Source organism: Euprymna scolopes, chromosome 46, assembly GCF_053919585.1.
Source record: "Euprymna scolopes isolate OS-2025 chromosome 46, ASM5391958v1, whole genome shotgun sequence".
NCBI classification, from domain to species: domain Eukaryota; kingdom Metazoa; phylum Mollusca; class Cephalopoda; order Sepiida; family Sepiolidae; genus Euprymna; species Euprymna scolopes.
The window spans coordinates 83949389-83971003 of NC_136527.1; the positions used below are offsets into that span (position 1 = coordinate 83949389).

Consider the following 21615-nt stretch of genomic DNA (forward strand, 5'->3'; position numbering starts at 1 on the left):
CTTCTCTGTCTGTGCGTGCATGTGATAATCATGTTTTGTCATGCTGGCAAAAAAATACAGAGCAACAGAGTCGTTGATATGAATAGAGAAGTGGGTGAAGAGTGCGGAACGCAGAGTGCAGAGTGAGCGCTGAATGAGAATGCATGAATTTGTCTAAGTATTTGCCGATCTGCTCCCAGGCTGTGTGAGAAAAAAGTTTTGAAAACTAAATCTTTTTTTGAGCATTGATTGGTTTAGACGTGCACTCTATTGTCACGTGGTATGCTTTTAACTACATTTGCCAAACAAAACACATTTAAAGTTTTGTTCCTCGCAGAATTCGCATGGACGTATTTTTTAAAAGTTTTGCACCGCTGTATTTTTTTTGTTCGCTCGCATAATTAGGTTTTACTTAAATTATTTGTTATTTTTAGAACAAGAAGTGGATGCATTTTTAGGGGTGTTTAATTGCACAAGTTACAACACCTCTTGAAAGTCAGTCGAGTATCTAGAAAATAATCTAAGTGAATTTTACATCCTTTGAGTACAAAAAAACGGAAACCTGATATTCATTGATTAGCTTGTAGTACAAATATATTAAATCAGAAGTAAATTTTTGCAAAAACATAATATATTACACTTTATTGAACATCATCGTTTAACCATATAAATGATATGTTACAGTAATTAAATATTTATATCTCTGGATTATGAAAGATAATATTGAAAGTATTGTATCCAAGAACATAAATTCTATTATGAGTCTAATTTGGGCGAAACATTGTTATAAGTCCAACATATTTGCTGCTGCACTTCATACACATTTATCTTGCGTATACGATTAATGTGATTTGTCTATAATGTGATTTGTCTTCTCTATGTGTTTTTATATGTTGCAACATATTTGTCTTCCGCGAAAAAAATGAACCACTTTCTACCCCAGAATATGATTTCTATTTTCTATGTGTTCGCATATGTCGCAACAAAGTTTGCTTCCATGTAAAAGAAGAACCACATACTTCACAAGAATGTGGTTTATCTCCTGTATGTGTTAACATATGTCCCAACAAATGCGACTTCTGTGTAAAAGAAGAACCACATACTTCACATGAATGTGGTTTTTCTCCTGTATGCGTTCGTATATGATTCAACAAGTGTGACTTCAGTGCAAAAGAAGAACCACATACTTCACAAGAATGTGGTTTTTCACCTGTATGTGTTAACATGTGTTGCAACAAATTTGACTTTACTGTAAAAGAAGAACGACAAATTTTACAAGAATATGGTTTCTCTCCTGTATGTGTTCGCATATGTTGCAATAGAGTAGACTTCTGTGTATAATAAGAACCACATACTTCACACGAATATGGTTTTTCTCCTGTATGCATTCGCATATGCCTCGACAAAAGTGACTTCAGTGCAAAAGAAAAACCGCATACTTCACAAGAATGTGGTTTGTCTCCTGTATGTGTTCGCATATGTTGCAATAGATTAGACTTCTGTGTAAAAGCAGAACCACACACTTCACAAGAATGTGGTTTGTCTCCTGTATGTGTCAACATATGTTGACACAAATGTGATTTCCGTGCAAAAGAAGAACCACATACTTTACACGAATGTGGTTTGTCTCCTGTGTGTGTTAACATATGTCGCACCAAATGTGATTTCCGTGTGAAAGAAGAACCAAACACTTCACAAGAATGTGGTCTCTCTCCTGTATGTGTTAACATATGTCCCAACAAATGCGCCTTCTGTTTAAATGAAGAACCACATACTTCACAAGAATGTGGTTTTTCTCCTGTATGTGTTTGTGTATGATTTAATAAAGTGTACTTGTTCGTAAAAGAAGAACCACATACTTCACAAGAATGTGATTTGTTTCCCGTATGTGTTAACATATGTCGCAACAAAGATGATTTCTGTGCAAAAGAAGAACCACATACTTCACAAGAATGCGGTTTCTCTCCCGTATGTGTAAACATATGTTGCAACAAAGATGACTTCTGTGTAAAAGTATCACCACATACTTCACAAGAATGTCGTTTATCTCTTGTATGTGTAAGCTTATGTTGCGATAAATGTGCCTTCCATGCAAAAGAAGCACCACATACTTCACAAGAGTGTGGTTTGTCTCCCATGTGTGTTTGCATATGTTGCAATAAAAGTGACTTCTTTGTAAAATGGGAACTACATACTTTACAAGAATATAGTTTGTTTTCCATATTACTTTGCATGTAGGAAACAAACTTTATTTCAATGAGAAACAAACACATTTTAATCAAATTACTAGTCTTCGAATGTTCCACAATAAAAATGACTTCTCACTAATAAAAACTGCCTATATTTATTAAAGGATTTTTTCTTTTCCCTTTGTTTCTATTTAACCGTGCAATTGTGATTTTTGCAGAAATATTTTTCTGGTTTTGTTTTAGACTTCAAGTTTTCTTTTTATAAACATATGATTTTTTGCATAATTATTTTCCATGCCTTTTTAGTTTATTTTGCAAAAAACCAAGAAGCTCTTTAACATTCACATACATTCAGCTTTGTTAGTAAAATATGTTTTCATTTTATCAACTCGAATTTTTACCGATTTTAGTTTTAGCAGATGTTCTGTTAAGATACTAAATAAAATTTGTATTTTTTTAAATCATCATAGATGTAGAATTTTTTTGCATTTTTTTTTACATAGACATCACCACTTATCATGGTCAGGAGACCACTAGAGGATAAGAGTTAAAGAGTGTACAGTAGAAATTGGGGAATATAGTAATCATTAGTAATGGAAATTCGGTAAATTTGTTAACAAGTGGAACGGCTCATTACGTTAGACTTGAAGACGACCATATTGTAGTCAGCTGGAAAGCAAGAAAACGGAAGACAATTCAACAGGCGTGCAGTTCTAAGAATAAAGCTTTGTTAATGGAATCTACATTTAGGTTTAGGCACAGATAAAGAGCAGGGGGAATTATTGATAATGCTTTCAGCTAGACGAGTGTTTCTTGTGAAAGTTTGTCGAGTGGGACTATCGATTTTGAACTTCTTTGCATCAAATTTGATGTCACGTGTTTCACAAGTCAATGATTTCTTTGCTTTCTAATATTTTAACGAATTTTATATGTGGACATTTCCAAATATGTCATGAGTTTCTTATATCATCAACGGAAAATGAGGATCCATTCTAATCAATATATTTGATTTCTGTCGATTGCTGCAAACTCTGGAAATATAAAAAAATCCATGTGATAATTCTTATTAAAAAGTCAACAAATTCGTTATTTTTGAAAAACAAAATATAATTAGTACTTTTTCATGGGAAACAAGTATACAATAAAATTAGTACATTTTAATGTAAAACAAGTATACAATATAATTAGTACATTTTCATATGAAACAAGTATAAAATATAATTATTACGTTTTCATGTGAAACAAGTATACAATATAATTAGTACAGTTTCATGTGAAACAAGTATAAAATATAATTAATACATTTTCATGTAAAACAAGTATAAAATATAATTAGTACATTTTCATGTAAAACAAGTATAAAATATAATTATTACTTCTTCATGTAAAACAAGTATAAAATATAATTATTACTTTTTAATGTAAAACAAGTATAAAATATAATTATTACTTTTTCATGTAAAACAAGTATAAAATATAATTAGTACATTTTCATGTAAAACAAGTATAAAATATAATTATTACTTTTTCATGTAAAACAAGTATAAAATATAATTAGTACTTTTTCATGTAAAACAAGTATAAAATATAATTCTTACTTTTTAATGTAAAACAAGTATAAAATATAATTAGTACTTTTCATGTGAAACAAGTATACAATATAATTAGTACATTTTCATGTGAAACAAATATAAAATATAATTAGTACATTTTCATGTAAAACAAGTATAAAATATAATTATTACTTTTTCATGTAAAACAAGTATAAAATATAATTATTACTTTTTCATGTAAAACAAGTATAAAATATAATTATTACTTCTTCATGTAAAACAAGTATAAAATATAATTATTACTTTTTAATGTAAAACAAGTATAAAATATAATTAGTACTTTTTCATGTGAAACAAGTATAAAATATAATTCATACTTTTTCATGTAAAACAAGTATAAAATATAATTATTACTTCTTCATGTAAAACAAGTATAAAATATAATTATTACTTTTTAATGTAAAACAAGTATAAAATATAATTATTACTTTTTAATGTAAAACAAGTATAAAATATAATTAGTACTTTTTCATGTGAAACAAGTATAAAATATAATTAATACTTTTTCATGTAAAACAAGTATAAAATATAATTCATACTTTTTCATGTAAAACAAGTATAAAATATAATTATTACTTTTTAATGTAAAACAAGTATAAAATATAATTATTACATTTTCATGTAAAACAAGTATAAAATATAATTATTACTTTTTAATGTAAAACAAGTATAAAATATAATTAGTACTTTTCATGTAAAACAAGTATAAAATATAATTAATACTTTTTCATGTGAAACAAGTATAAAATATAATTAGTACTTTTTCATGTAAAACAAGTATAAAATATAATTAGTACATTATCATGTAAAACAAGTAAAAAATATAATTAATACATTTTCATGTAAAACAAGTATAAAATATAATACTTTTTAATGTAAAACAAGTATAAAATATAATTAGTACATTTTCATGTAAAACAAGTATAAAATATAATTAGTACATTTTCATGTAAAACAAGTATAAAATATAATTAGTACTTTTTCATGTAAAACAAGTATAAAATATAATTAGTACATTTTCATGTAAAACAAGTATAAAATATAATTAGTACATTTTCATGTAAAACAAGTATAAAATATAATTAGTGCTTTTTCATGTAAAACGAGTAACAAAATATAATTATTACTTTTTTTAAAATTTTTATTTCATAAAGTAAAATATTTTAATTTTATTTCATAAAGTAAAATATTTCAATTTTATTTCATAAAGTAAAATATTTCAATTTTATTTCATAAAGTAAAATATTTTAATTTTATTTCATGAAGTAAAATATTTTCATATCATTTCATGAAGTAAAATATTTTAATTTTATTTCATAAAGTAAAATATTTTTATTTTATTTCATAAAGTAAAATATTTTAATTATAAAAACAATCTGACAGATCTGATTTTTTTTAACTTCAGCACTTTTGAACTTTTTTTTAACTTTCAGCACTTTATAGTTGAAGGAACTCAAGCTATTTATATATATATATATATATATATGTATATATATATATATATATATATATATATATATATATATATATTCCTAAGTTTTAGTTTCGGTTTCGATTCAAGCTGATGCACCCAAGTCCTATAGGTATATCTTTTATTTTTGAAATCGCAACTTTATAATATATAAAATCGATAGAACATTAATAATAATATATACAAAATCTGCATAAAAATATCCTATTTAAGCATTAATTTTGACCGGGCTATACTTTTGCAGTTTTAATAAAAGAGCTACAATCATTTTTTCAAGATCAAAGTGTAGTATCTGTTATTCAGATACGGCACTTCCATTTCTCATTCTCTTTCAATGGAGGAGAACTCCCTCACGACTGAGACAATTTCTATTTTTGTACAATAATATCAGAACACTTCAATTTATGCTGAACATATACAGTCATATCCGAACGCTTCCGGTTATGCTAAACATCTACAGAATGCCAACATCAATATATTACATATTAATAAGTCTCCTGTGGAATTTACACACGTCCCGCTAGTTATTATTGATGTTTTGCTATAATTTTATGGCAATTACTTTCGCTGGTTGTGCATTTTATAAAATAATGAAAGTCTATGTTTTTGTAGTTATGCAAATATTGATCGAGCCGTAATTCAGCATTCACTTGGCTTTCCCTAGAACATGACGTCAACAATTGGATAATCCTGAACGTTGCCAATGAAATAATAACAATGCTATGTAAATGAAAAAAAGTAAAATTTGAAATGTATTAACATTAACAGAAAAAAGCAAAAAAAAATTTTTTTTTACTATTATTACTATTATTATTATGATAATAATAAAGGTGCTTGTGCAGTGTACGCATGTGTATTTTAAATATTATTTCCAATTTAATTTTTTGGTTTGTATTATTGTACACATAGATTCGAAAAAGTTGTCAAAAACAAATATATAACAAATAAATGTTATCAAAGGCAAGATAAATTACTTTTCTACCAAACTGGATATGATTTTAGGGGTTTCTATTACTATACACATAGATTGGAAAAGGTGCTCACAATCAAATATATACCAAATAAATGGTATCGAAGGCAAGATAAATTACTCTTCTACCTATCTTGAATGTTTTTTAGTGGTTTTATTCACTTTCAAATGTGTAATCGCTTCGAAAATCATACAATGTTTATCGATATATTTACGATATTTTATTTTCATCAAAAAAGCAAAAATAAATCCATGCATTCTTTTTTACTACTAAAAACCATAAGTTTAGTAAACGTATTTTTTGTTTAACCAAAATAATAAGCGAAATAATACATTTCCACTGTAAATAAAAATAATGAGTTCCTTATCTGATAAATGCTGGAAATTTCATTTAAATTAGTTAATTTCCTGAGTTTTGGTGAATTTTTAAGGGAGGGGGTCACCTCCTTTGCGGTCGCCCAGACCGCACCCCCTTTGATATGACAATATACATATATATATATGAGAAAAAAAGGCAACAACAATATTTTTACTATATATGCATTTGTCTTTACTCTGGTCAGCTTTTTAAATTCACCCCCCCAAGCAAAACTCAATCATGTTCAGTTCCAGCTAAAGTAGTTTCCACGCTCTTTACTAGGGCTAGGGAACAGATAATATTAGGCCATATAAATGTTCCGAATTTAGCACAAACGTGGATTTATTTTTACTTTAGTAGTGAGAAGAACTTTATTTAAGTAATATACTTAATATCTACAATTACCCTATGCTCGCTTATACTAATAAAGAGGCCTCGCTGATATCTCTACCAAACCACTGGATATGGCCTTTAACTGTTACTATAATTGTAACTGAAATCTACAGATATATTAGCTGCGGCTCTAGGACCTATCTTCTGAATAGATACGTTGTCTTATCCCCAACCCAACCTTAATGACTGCCTAAAAATATGAATTCCGAATCACGTCGAAATAATTTGTTTCTCTTTACCTCCAAGACGTCTGCCTATGTCTAACCTGCATGCAAAATAGGGGAAAAGAAAGGTAGATTCTATTTTCTCCCAAACTAAAACAATACTGTAAACTCTAAATCCAAATGAAACTTTACTGTATTCTGTAAGTAAATAACCCTGACCCTTGAAAGCTAACAACCTGCCCCCCCCCCACACTAGCTGCCACTAAACCCTACATTTTACACACGCCGTAATAGTGGAATCCTTAACCTCAAGTTCATAACTTCCAGGAACTACCCGCCAAACGGTCTTCACTAAACATCTATACATTTCTACCCCTGACATATATTAGAGGTCACTCCTATCCAATTAGGTACTTACCAGCCAAGTATGCACTCGGATGCAAACCAATCTTCATTACATAGCAATTGCCTCTTTCCAGACGGCTCTGCAACAAACAACACTAAACCAAGCCGATACTCACTGCCATGCAAAACTCGCTATGATTCTTAAATGAAAACTGAAACTATCTCCCCTTGAATAGTGGAAACACTGACAACTCCTATTTGCATCTACTGAAAACTCGCCCAAATATATATTACTTAATTATACATACGAAATACACCATAACCTAAAATGTACCTCCAGTTACACCTTGGGTGTACTTCACCTACACCCTAACCTCCGTAAACCTAAATATACAGTGATTGGGCAAAATTTCTTAGCTCCATTCCTAATATCTACTCAAACTATTACGTTATCCAGAACCCAAACTAACAAAAGTTATAAAATAAAAAAAAAACACCTAAGGTAAATGTCCTAATCCGCACTAACGCTTCTCTAACAAGCCTCCCCTCAAAACTACTCCTACTGCATGCCCATAAATAACTTTGAAGAGTGTAACTATTCATTAGATATATAACCTCTACAAACTAACCCTGTAACATTAACAAACAAGCCTCCCCACAAAACCGTTTCAACTGCATGCCCCTAAATATCTTTGAGGAGTGTTTCATTGATAAATAACCTTTACAAGCTAACCCTGTAACACCAACTAACCACGCGAGGTCGCAGAAATACCTGGAGTAGGACCCAGGCGTGGAGCAAACCCTCTCAGGGCTGATGGACCAAGTAGATCTTCCCAGATCACCGTCTAGGAGAAGGAAAACTCTGAAACTAAACCAAAGGGGAGGGAGGCCTCTCCAGTCTTGGACGACAACCTTCCTAGAGCTTATGACTCATATTACCGGTCTGCAAACCTAAATTACTTAAGGAGTAGATAGGCCCTGTCTATCGCCAGCTTCCATACTCCTTCTTTGCCTATTAGTCAGGCGCAGAGACACTATCACAGGTGAATCAACAAAACACTTAGTGGTAGATCTTGTTTCTTGTATAGGGCATTGAATGCCGTTCCCCCACTCCCGACACATCCCACCCCTCGTAACTGGGCACTTGGGAGTGCTTGAGTACCACGCATGCCTGTGCAATTAGATTGGGGTGATCTTCTTCTGATGGGCTGAGGGTACCGGATTGACAGTTCCTGGCTGCTGTTTCCGACTGGTAGTACAGGTGCCCTAACTCTTTGGTAGCGCTTAGAGCGGCTGCTCCATCAACAGTTGTATAATATTGGGTTGTTTGTAGTGCCATGTCGCGCATGGAAAGGGACCCTGCACTCATCCCCGATGGGCTTTCCCGAGGCCACAGTCCTAGTTGAAGAAAGGTCAGCGAATTGGTCTACTTGTGTTGCATGTCTGATATCCTGCATAACCTCTGGTTCAGCTCCCCCTCACCTTACTGACACTCTTTAAAAACATGATGCCACTAAAATCTAAAAAAATAAGCTTAAACCAGGCCTAGGGACAAACAAATTCAACTTGCCTCCTCCCTTGAGGCGTGTATTCACTAACATCCGTGGGCTTAGAACTAATTTAGCTGATGTTGAAGCATTTCTCCTAAAACATACCCCGGATATCTTAGCACTAAGCGAGACTAACCTACACTCCTCCATCCCCTCTAACTACTTTAACATGCCTGGCTATCTCCCACTCTGCCGTAAGGACTCTGACAGACATATGCACGGACTTGGAGTCTACATTCGTAATACCCTCCCCTGACTAGAGAAACAAACCTAGAAACAGACGATCAAGCCTTTATGTGCTTTAGACTAAACATACAATGCAACATTAGCTACTTTTATTTTCTCTACCACTCTCTCTCGACCCAGGACTGCACCATAATAAACAAAGTCTCCGACAGTATAGACACAGCACTCTCCCTTGACAATAGCGCCCAAGTCCATGTATTTGACGACTTTAATGTTCACCACAAAAACTGGCCAGGATTCTCTACTCACACAGATGCAGCGGGCAGCACAACACATAGTTTTCCTATATCTCACTCCCTATCACAAATGTATTGTAATATGTATATTGTATACATTTTATAAAATAAATAGTTACTTATATTTCATATATATATATATATATATATATATATATATTACGATTGTGTTGTGTTGCATGTATTTTGTGTCTGCCATAAATGCCTGCATTAAAGAATGAAGCGGCCCTAAGGAAAAGGAAGATTCCAACCCAAATGCCACTGACGATCAAGACGTTTTCCTGGAAGAAGAAAGGAGCCATATCCAGCATCTCAGGTATGCTTCTCCTCTTGATACTCAGACCCTATTGACTGGCCCATCTTCACATCATCATGGGACCGTTTCTAAGACATAGTGTGAGACGTGGGTTGGTCACACACCAGTAACCGACTGATCGTGTTATATGTGAAGCTTGCTCCTAGTATACTGCAGGAAAAGGACCCCTAACTAGAGCAGGCAATCAATTGATTTTAGTGAAAAATGGGATATTTCACATATTTTAATGACAATAAAAGTATGCGAGAGTGGAATATTTGTTGATCCTCATTCAATCTTGAAAAATTTTGGATCTCCCTGCTAGTAAATATGAACAGAATAAATTCCTAAATTAATGGACGCATCATTATGGATTTTGAAATATGTATTCAAGGCAACATGGTGAGTAACATGGGCACATATATAAAGTTAGCGAATATATTTTATGGTTCAAGAACAATAATGTACTGTAATGTAATCATACACTAATAAACTGATTATAATTTTAGAAAATATATTCTCGGCAATTCAGTGAGTGACATGGGTACATTTCTTCTGTAAACTTTAAAACTTATGGGGTGCATCTACTTTAACTTACACCTACCTCCACATTTTAATAACGAAAAAGATTGTTCTAAACCAGCAAGAACAACAAGCATCACTTCTAGATCTGTTTCTGATTACAGTTCCTGAGGATTGTACAACAAATGCTAACAGCCCACTCGGGAACGCTGATCATGCAGTGATAATGGTAGAAATCGCCCTAAATTCTAGACCCAAAACTGAAGAGCCAGTGCTCAAAACAACAAGATATTTTAAAAAGGCTGACTGGGAAGCCATCAGAGATCTTATCAGTGATGCCCCATGGGGAAATATTTTTTCTCTTCCTGCCGAACAGTGCGCAAATGAGACCACTAAATGGTTCAAAACAGCAATGGAAGCACATGTTCCAATGCGGAAATTTTATAGCAAACCCCACTCTCCCCAATGGTTTACTTCGACTTGCGCAACTGCCATTGCTCAAAGGCAGCATGCATACTGCAGACTTAACCGACATAAGTCCAATTCAAACAAACAGAAGTAGATAGAAGCGAGAAATAACGTTAAGAAAGAAATAGCGACAGCTAAGAGAGAATTTACTGAAACTACTAAAAAACGCATCGAAGCACAAAAATTAGGAAATCGTGACTTCTGGAAAATCTACAACAGTGTAGTAAACAATGGGCAATCAACAATTCCCCCACTAACCAACAATCACGAGGTTGTTTGCTCAGCAACCGACAAAGCTAATATGCTAGCCAGCCAGTTTGCCTCGAACTCCACACTGGACCCTACCAACCACCCCCTGCCTGACTTTCCTTTGTGGACAGACGCCACGCTAGACGATCTAAAAATCACCCCTGCTCAAGTACATGCTATCATAATAAATCTTGACACTTCCAAAGCATACGGACCTGATCTCATCCCAGCTGTGCTATTAAAAAAGTGCTCAGCCGAAGTAGCTCCAGTTCTCTCCAAACTCTTCAACAAATGCCTAAATGAATCATGCATTCCAGGCTGTTGGAAAACCGCTTCTGTGGTACCAATATTCAAGAATTCTGGCGAAAGAACTGACCCATCAAATTATTGCCCCATTAGCCTCCTCTCACTTTTCGCCAAAATATTTGAGACCATAATTAACCATGCTCTAGTCCATCACCTTACAGATGCTAAACTTCTGACTGACCAACAATATGGATTTAGACAAGCCCATTCCACAGCTGACATTCTCACTGTAATCTCTGAACGTATATACCATTCACTGGATAAAGCGGGGGAGGGCAGAGCGGTAGCTCTAGATATATCTAAGGCTTTTGACAGGGTATGGCACAAGGGTCTCCTCAGGAAAATTAAATCATACGGTATCACTGGTAGAATACTTAGCATAATTGAATCCTTCTTAGACAAGAGAAAAATCCAGGTTGTCCTCGACGGTCGAACATCTAAACAGTGTGATATAAATGTGGGAGTGCCTCAGGGGTCTATTCTTGGACCTCTATTGTTCCTGATATTTATTAATGACCTCCCTGACAAAACTGCCTCTGAGATGGGTATATATGCTGATGACACTACACTCTATAAAAGGCATGACAGGAAAACAAATGAACACATATCTAAAGAAATGGCAAAAACACTAGAGGATGACCTCCAATCTGTAGTGGAATGGGGACATAAATGGATGGTCACATTCAATGCTGCCAAAACCAAACTGGTTTCCTTCAATAACTACAAGAAACCTTCTCTGCCACCAATAGCAATGGCTAGTGACTCCCTGTCTGAGAGTACATCTTTCAAACTGCTTGGCCTAACGTTCACAGAAAACATGAGCTGGAACAATTATATTGAAAACATTGCCAGGGCCGCTGCAAAAAAGGTAGGCTCTCTCTACCGTGCTAGAAAACTACTGACACCTGAAAGTATCCTGTATCTCTATAAGGCCACCATTCGCCCATGTATGGAGTATTGTTGTCACATCTGGGCTGGTGCATCTACTACCAGTCTCTCGCTCCTAGACAAGGTTAAAAAAAGAGTCGCCAATCTGATAGGCCCTAAACTGGCATCTAAGCTTCAGCCTCTGTCCCATCGACGAAACGTTGCATCCCTCTGCTTGTTCTACAAGTATTTTAATGGTGAGTGCTCTGACGAACTGAAGACACTTGTGCCCCCACGTCGCAGACACCCTCAACAAACCCGACAGGCAGCTAAATCCCACCCCCACACAGTAGAGATCTCTAGATGCAAAATATCCTTCTACTCCAGTAGTTTCTTCCCCAGAACCGCTAGACTCTGGAATTCCATTCCAGGATCATGCTTCCCTAACTATACCGACATGCAGAAGTTCAAGTGCAATGTGAACCAACATCTTGCTGCCCAAATCCCTACATAGTGCCCCCGTAGTTGCTGACCCTGATAGTAGCCCCCTACACCTGAGTGGCAATGTGCCTTGTTTGGGGTGAAAATGTAATAATATATAAAAGGAAACAACAATATTTTTACTATATATATATATATATATATATATATATATATATATATATATATATATGAGAAAAAAAAAACAAATATAGTAAAAATATTGTTGTTGGCTTTTTTAAATGTTAAAATTTAAATTCATATCAATTTTAAATTTGAGGACATTTTTTACTCGTACATTCTATTCTTTTAAAAAGGACACCTCAACTTATTAATAATAATGTTATTATTTGGAAAGCTATTCTTAACATGAAAAATGGGGTCCTAACTAATTTGTAATTTCACCTAACAATTTAAAAAAATTAAATGGGTATATTAGACAAAAAAACGAAAAAGTTGTTAAAAATCAAACATATGACAAATGATTGTTATAAAAGACAATAGCAGTAACTCTTCTACACACTTAGATCAGCATGTTTTGTATTTTCACTTATTTTGAAGCGTTTATTTGCTTTATAAAAGGCAACGCCAGTAAGTCTTCTACCTACTTGGATAAGCATGTTTTGTATTTTGAAGCGTTTATTTACTTTATAAAAAAAATCGTACAGAGTCTTATGTTAGAATTAGAAAAGTTGGCTGATATAAAACAGCCATCTAGGAAGTCGAGATAATCAAGTAAAAATCAATAATTAAACAAAATACTGGTAGGAAACCACTAAATAAATGCCACGATCACATTTTTTACGCTATTTTTTTTTGTTTATTATTTGTACAGTGCAAGTACAGAATAGTTAACAACACATAGGATCGAATCCCCATCAAACAATAAAAAAACCTTAGAAAACATAACCTTATATTAGTTCCATTCGCTTCAAACAAAAAATTTCCATATACTATTGACTACTAACTGGTCATTAAGTGGGTGTACATTTTACATGGTACTAGTGCAGTTATTGATCCGTACTGAAATAATAACGTTATTTAAAAAGCCATTTTTAACATGGGGAGCGGAGGGTGTTTTGTACATATTCTATACTTTAACCTTACTATTGAATAAAAAAAACATAACTTTAAATCAAATTTGGAAATACGATTTAAAAATAGCGCGGATCAGTAAGTGCACTAGCACCTTTAACATTAAATTTTTATAGAAAAGTGAGTCCCCACTCGAAAAAGTTAAATATTTATTATTTCATTCTTTTTGCAGATATTTTAAAAGCTGTTTAAACGTAGTTGCCAAAATAAAGTCAACTTTTTTCAAAGGAGTAAACTACGCTAGGTTAGAGTGTAAATAAGGTTAGATTGGTTTAAAAATATTTTTTTCTATATTGAAATTCTGCTAGTTGGTGATGGCAAATAAATATGTTTATTTTATGTAAATTTTATAAAAGAAAATGACCCCCATTCTAAAATTTTAAATATTGGAGAAAACATAAAAATCGAAAGGAATTCTTCAGCAAAATCATAGGCAATGTGTATATATATATATATATATATATATATACACACACACATATATATATACACATATATATACACACACATATATACACACACATACATATATATACACACACACATATATATACACACACATATATATATATACACACACATATATATACACTCGTGTGTATATATATATATATATATATATATACATATATATATATATATATATAAGTAAATTTTTGGTACAGCAGAATGGAAGGAAAAATTTCAGAGGAAACATAATTTAATTTAAATACCAAAAAAAAAAAAGAAAACAAGAAATGGGCAGGTGAAATTAAAATTTTCCCTAAGGCCTTATCGTCTGACCCTCTAAGAGGAAACGTCAGAATGATAGATTAAAAACTAAGAAAAACGAATGAGGGAAGAGGGGAATTTTGGTTTCAGTTGGAAGAACAGTGGAGAGAAAAAAAAAAAAAAAAATTCTCACTGTTCAGGTGGTTTTAAATCAATGAATATCTCCAACTGATGTCTAAGAATCTTTTGTCTACACAGGCTAGGTCGAGAGTTGTTAATAACTAACGCCTCAATGATATTGAGATGATAGTTCGACCTAGCACTGTATAAAACAGAAAACCACCCATCGGAATATTGATCGGCACACCTATTTATACTCAACAAGTGATCGCCAATGGCAGACTCATGAGCCTGGGAGTGCCCGGATGCTCTCGAAACCTGGTGTAGTCGAATATCCCGAGGGATATGTTGGGATATTCTCATTTCTAATCTTTGGGATGTTTTGCCAACGTAGTCAGCTCCACACTGACAAACGAATTTATAAACAACAGAGTTCTTTTGAATGGTTGGCAAAACATCTTTACGAAAAGAAGAGAAAAAGGTTCGAGTTGTGTAAACTACTCGAAGCATAGTAGCTGGAAAACACCGTTGAGTAGCAGAAGAAATCCTTTTAACAATATGAAGGCCATCAGGACCCAACCATGGTAATTTTAAATAAATGGGACAACGTGATGGACCAATATGTTTACCGCTATTAAATGTAGTAATTTTACGTTCAATAGTAGATTTTATTATATTAATGGGATATCCATTATTAAGAAAAATATTTATGATTTCACCAAGTTCCGTATCAAGACGGTTTGGTGAACAAATCATAAGTGCACGATGCGTAAGAGCGCTAATGAGGTTTATTTTTCTAGACTGAGGGGCAAAAGAAAACCAATTAAGATAGAGCCCTGTAAATGTAGGTTTTCTATAAACAGAGGTCTCAAACGTAGTACCAACTTTAGAAACACGAACGTCGAGGAATGGGAGAGAGCTACAGTCTTCAACCTCCATAGTAAATTGTAAAGATGGATGCAGGTTTCAAAGAAGACGAAGAAACTGTTCAGCTTCGCTCCGAGAGGGAAAGCATGCAAAAGTATCATCAACGTAACGTGTGTAGAATGCTGGCTTAGTAATTTTGGAAAATAATTCGTTTTCCAAAAATCCAACGAAAATGTTGGCTAACGAAGGACCAAGAGGGCTACCCATTGATATCCCATCAATTTGACGGTACATAATGTTGTTGAAACTAAAGGAGACTGATTTAGTAGCAAGTTCCATTAGTTCAACGAAAATTCGTTCAGGAAATTGTGGAGATTTTAAGGGGCCACGGTATAGATAGTCAGCACAAACACCAATGGTTTCATCCAAAGGTATATTGGTAAAGAGACTATTAATGTCAAAGGAAGCCAAGAACTCGGTATTTTTAGATAAAGGTAATTTTTGTATCTGAGATACGAATTGAAAAGAATCAGAGATACAATGGACCGAATAAAAAGAAAGCACAGGTTTAAGAAGATCAACTAGCCATTTACCAAGTTCGTGTTGTGCAGAACCCAACATAGATAAAATGGGTCGCAAAGGAATGTTGGGTTTATGGACCTTGGGTAAACCGTACATTCTAGGCCTTTGAGAACCGATTGGTCGGATTCTATCATAAATCTCCTTAGAAATAAATCCGCTTTTATGAAGTTGAAGAAATCTTTTCTGGATTTTTATTTCCATACGAAAAGTATCATCATGGCTTAAATCACCCAAACGGAGAAATTTACTTTTATCGTCCAAGATTTGTAACATTTTGGAGATATAATCCGTTTTGTTAAGTATAACAACGCCCGATCCTTTATCCGGGCGAGAAAGGTAAATGTCGGGATTAGACCTAATTAATTTTGCCGCTTCAAAATGATTTTTTTGCCAAACAAAATCACTAGATTTAGTATTTATGGCAGAAAACCTCCGACCTAATTCGCCCAACTGAATTTTAACACTAGTTAATTCATCAGTAGAGATAGGCGAATGGTGTTTTAATTGAGTATACAATAATTCAATTTCACTAAATACTGCGATTTTATCAACAGAAGTGGGAGGAATGCAAAATTGTAAGCCAGCAGATAAAACAAATTCTTCTGTATTGGACAAAACATGAGAAGAATAATTAAATATATGTTTATCCAAATTTGTTATAATCCCAAACTTCTTAGTAATTAAATTTTTTAAATATTTGTCATAAGAAGAAGTACATTTAATACGGGTAAAATTATCGCCGATGGATAAAAACCTAGAAAAACGGAGTTTATCAAAGAAAGATAGTTCTTTCCAAACCATGGGCCAAAGAAAAAGGTGTTTACTACGTAACGAATTATATGTATCAGAATTAAACAGGATTTCATCTTGTAGGAAAACACGTTGAACTGCCAATGTATTTCTACATTTAATTTTAGAAATACGATGGCAGATATAACCGGGAGCAACATGATTAAGGCGGCAAGATTTAAGAAATTCCATCCTACACTTCAAAACGATTAACTTATTTTTAATACGTATAACTTTGTTTAACGTTTTGATAAATTGTGAGTTGTACCGACCTCGAAAATATGTAAGTAAATTTTTGGTACAGCAGAATGGAAGGAGAAATTTCAGAGGAAACATAATTTAATTTAAATACAAAAAAAAAAAAAAACAAGAAATGGGCAGGTGAAATTAAAATTTTCCCTAAGGCCTTATCGTCTGACCCTCTAAGAGGAAACGTCAGAATGATAGATTAAAAACTAAGAAAAACGAATGAGGGAAGAGGGGAATTTTGGTTTCAGTTGGAAGAACAGTGGAGAGAAAAAAAAAAAAAAATTCTCACTGTTCAGGTGGTTTTAAATCAATGAATATCTCCAACTGATGTCTAAGAATCTTTTGTCTACACAGGCTAGGTCGAGAGTTGTTAATAACTAACGCCTCAATGATATTGAGATGATAGTTCGACCTAGCACTGTATAAAACAGAAAACCACCCATCGGAATATTGATCGGCACACCTATTTATACTCAACAAGTGATCGCCAATGGCAGACTCATGAGCCTGGGAGTGCCCGGATGCTCTCGAAACCTGGTGTAGTCGAATATCCCGAGGGATATGTTGGGATATTCTCATTTCTAATCTTTGGGATGTTTTGCCAACGTAGTCAGCTCCACACTGACAAACGAATTTATAAACAACAGAGTTCTTTTGAATGGTTGGCAAAACATCTTTACGAAAAGAAGAGAAAAAGGTTCGAGTTGTGTAAACTACTCGAAGCATAGTAGCTGGAAAACACCGTTGAGTAGCAGTAGAGATTTATGATAGAATCCGACCAATCGGTAGCAGTAGAGATTTATGATAGAATCCGACCAATCGGTAGCAGTAGAGATTTATGATAGAATCCGACCAATCGGTTCTCAAAGGCCTAGAATGTACGGTTTACCCAAGGTCCATAAACCCAACATTCCTTTGCGACCCATTTTATCTATGTTGGGTTCTGCACAACACGAACTTGGTAAATGGCTAGTTGATCTTCTTAAACCTGTGCTTTCTTTTTATTCGGTCCATTGTATCTCTGATTCTTTTCAATTCGTATCTCAGATACAAAAATTACCTTTATCTAAAAATACCGAGTTCTTGGCTTCCTTTGACATTAATAGTCTCTTTACCAATATACCTTTGGATGAAACCATTGGTGTTTGTGCTGACTATCTATACCGTGGCCCCTTAAAATCTCCACAATTTCCTGAACGAATTTTCGTTGAACTAATGGAACTTGCTACTAAATCAGTCTCCTTTAGTTTCAACAACATTATGTACCGTCAAATTGATGGGATATCAATGGGTAGCCCTCTTGGTCCTTCGTTAGCCAACATTTTCGTTGGATTTTTGGAAAACGAATTATTTTCCAAAATTACTAAGCCAGCATTCTACACACGTTACGTTGATGATACTTTTGCATGCTTTCCCTCTCGGAGCGAAGCTGAACAGTTTCTTCGTCTTCTTTGAAACCTGCATCCATCTTTACAATTTACTATGGAGGTTGAAGACTGTAGCTCTCTCCCATTCCTCGACGTTCGTGTTTCTAAAGTTGGTACTACGTTTGAGACCTCTGTTTATAGAAAACCTACATTTACAGGGCTCTATCTTAATTGGTTTTCTTTTGCCCCTCAGTCTAGAAAAATAAACCTCATTAGCGCTCTTACGCATCGTGCACTTATGATTTGTTCACCAAACCGTCTTGATACGGAACTTGGTGAAATCATAAATATTTTTCTTAATAATGGATATCCCATTAATATAATAAAATCTACTATTGAACGTAAAATTACTACATTTAATAGCGGTAAACATATTGGTCCATCACGTTGTCCCATTTATTTAAAATTACCATGGTTGGGTCCTGATGGCCTTCATATTGTTAAAAGGATTTCTTCTGCTACTCAACGGTGTTTTCCAGCTACTATGCTTCGAGTAGTTTACACAACTCGAACCTTTTTCTCTTCTTTTCGTAAAGATGTTTTGCCAACCATTCAAAAGAACTCTGTTGTTTATAAATTCGTTTGTCAGTGTGGAGCTGACTACGTTGGCAAAACATCCCAAAGATTAGAAATGAGAATATCCCAACATATCCCTCGGGATATTCGACTACACCAGGTTTCGAGAGCATCCGGGCACTCCCAGGCTCATGAGTCTGCCATTGGCGATCACTTGTTGAGTATAAATAGGTGTGCCGATCAATATTCCGATGGGTGGTTTTCTGTTTTATACAGTGCTAGGTCGAACTATCATCTCAATATCATTGAGGCGTTAGTTATTAACAACTCTCGACCTAGCCTGTGTAGACAAAAGATTCTTAGACATCAGTTGGAGATATTCATTGATTTAAAACCACCTGAACAGTGAGAATTTTTTTTTTTTTTTTTTTTTCTCTCCACTGTTCTTCCAACTGAAACCAAAATTCCCCTCTTCCCTCATTCGTTTTTCTTAGTTTTTAATCTATCATTCAGACGTTTCCTCTTAGAGGGTCAGACGATAAGGCCTTAGGGAAAATTTTAATTTCACCTGCCCATTTCTTGTTTTTTTTTTTTTTTTGGTATTTAAATTAAATATATATATATATATATATATATTACCTATTATTTCTTGTTTAAGATAGAGTCGATAGATCGATTTTTTAAAAAAAATTATGTCGTTTTAAGCAAAAACATTATTACGTACTTTACTTAAATATCGAAAATAGTAATATTTTAATAAATTACGAAAATTTAACAAGTGAAAATTATTTATAGGTAAAAGGGTAAAAAGAAAAATCGGTATTTTTTTTACTGGAAGTGTGTATATAGAAAGTATTCTCTCCAAACTCTTCAACAAATGCCTTAATGAATCATGCTTTCCAGGCTGTTGGAAAACCGCTTTACCAATATTCAAGAATTCTGGCGAAAGAACTGACCCATCAAATTATCGCCCCATTAGCCTCCTCCCACTTTTCGCCAAAATATTTGAGACCATAATTAACCATGCTCTAGTCCGGCACCTTACAGACGCTAAACTTCTGACTGACCAACAATATGGATTTAGACAAGCCCGTTCCACAGCTGACATTCTCACTGTAATCTCTGAACGTATATACCATTCACTGGATAAAGCGGGGGAGGGCATCTAGGTGTGTCTACTCATCTAGTATAGAACAAAATATTTTTTTTGTAGATTTCGGTGTGCTTTAAAAGAATATGGGGTACTAGTGCACTTATTGATCCGTGCTGAAATAATAACGTTATTATTTTAAAAAGTCATTTTTAACATGGGGAGGAGAGGGTTTTTGTATCTAGTCTGTACTTTAACCTTACAACTGAATTAAAAAAAAAAAACATATCATAAACCTTTACTTAAACGATTTTTAAAAAATAGCGCGGATCAGTAAGTGCACTAGCACCGGTAAAATTAACTTTTTCGAAAACTTGGGTAAAATCGCATTCTTCTAAAGTAGACAATGAAGAAGTAGACAAGTAGACAAGTAGACAATGAAGTTTAGATTAAACCAACATTTGTAGTCTATAGTGATAGTTTTTTTTATTATTATTATTATTATTATAGTGATAGACTTTTCTTTTTACTAAAAGTACAATAGCAGTTGTTGTTGTTATTATTATTATTATTATTATTATTATTATAGTGATGATAGACTTTTCTTTTTGCTAAAAATACAATAGCAGTTGTTCAACTCAATGAGTTTTCATAATTTTTTATATTTTAAATTGGATTGCAACAAAAAATAAATTTTTATAAAGTTTAAAATTATTTTAAAACTTATTGAATTTTTTAATTTTTAAAAAGTAAAATAAAAAAAAACTTACCTTTCTTTCCAGGAATTCTATAAATAAATAAAAACATCAGGATGAATTCGTTTTTTTCTTTTGTGTTCAAAACAGAAAATTTGTTTTGTTTGTTAAGATTTCTTTAGTAAATTGATACAACTTTTGTTTTGTGTGTTCAATTCATTAAGAAATAAAATATATGAAAATATAAAAGAATCAAAATTAAAAGATGGAAAACACAATTTAAACATGAAATTATTTAAAAAGAAAATCAACTGCTAAAGAACAAAGGATTTAGGTCATCATAAAACGGTGTAATCATTATTTCGTTCCTCGTGTAAAAATGTCCATTTATTAGTTAAGTGTGCCGAATTGTTTTTCTATCCAGTTGAGATTATTTTTATCAATACTTAAGGTTTGTTGCAATTCTTTTAGTAATTATTTTTAATACTGTTTATTAAAAAATTAAAAATTTAAAGACTTATTTTGTAAAATTCATTTTTTTAATACAATTTATTTGCAATACTTACGGTTTATTTCAATTTATTTTGTAAAATTAAATTTTCATTATACAATTTATTAAAAAATAAAAAAAATATATGAAGATATTTATTTTGTAAAATTCATTTTTATATACAATTTATTAAAAATTTTTTTAAAAATATGAAGATACGAAAACCAGGTTTGTTTACTAAGATTGAACATTGCAGTTTAAGTTTATGGAGAAAAAAATGGGG

The 21615-nt window shown here is 33.0% G+C and overlaps 1 protein-coding gene across 1 annotated transcript; it reads right to left on the minus strand.

The window, feature by feature from the left end:
• Window positions 1-743: 743 nt before the first annotated feature.
• Window positions 744-21151, minus strand: LOC145270570 (uncharacterized). The gene is made up of 2 exons (XM_080126203.1): window positions 20918-21151; window positions 744-3199 (listed from the first exon to the last, which is right to left on the minus strand). The coding sequence occupies exon 2, from the start codon at window positions 2250-2252 to the stop codon at window positions 933-935; it is 1320 nt and encodes a 439-aa protein (XP_079982329.1). The 5' UTR covers window positions 2253-3199; window positions 20918-21151; the 3' UTR covers window positions 744-932.
• Window positions 21152-21615: the final 464 nt, after the last annotated feature.

What these genes read in the sequence shown, in the direction of transcription:
- LOC145270570 (XM_080126203.1), bottom strand. Translation starts at nt 2,252, where the DNA reads ATGTGTTTGTTTCTCATTGAAATAAAGTTTGTTTCCTACATGCAAAGT.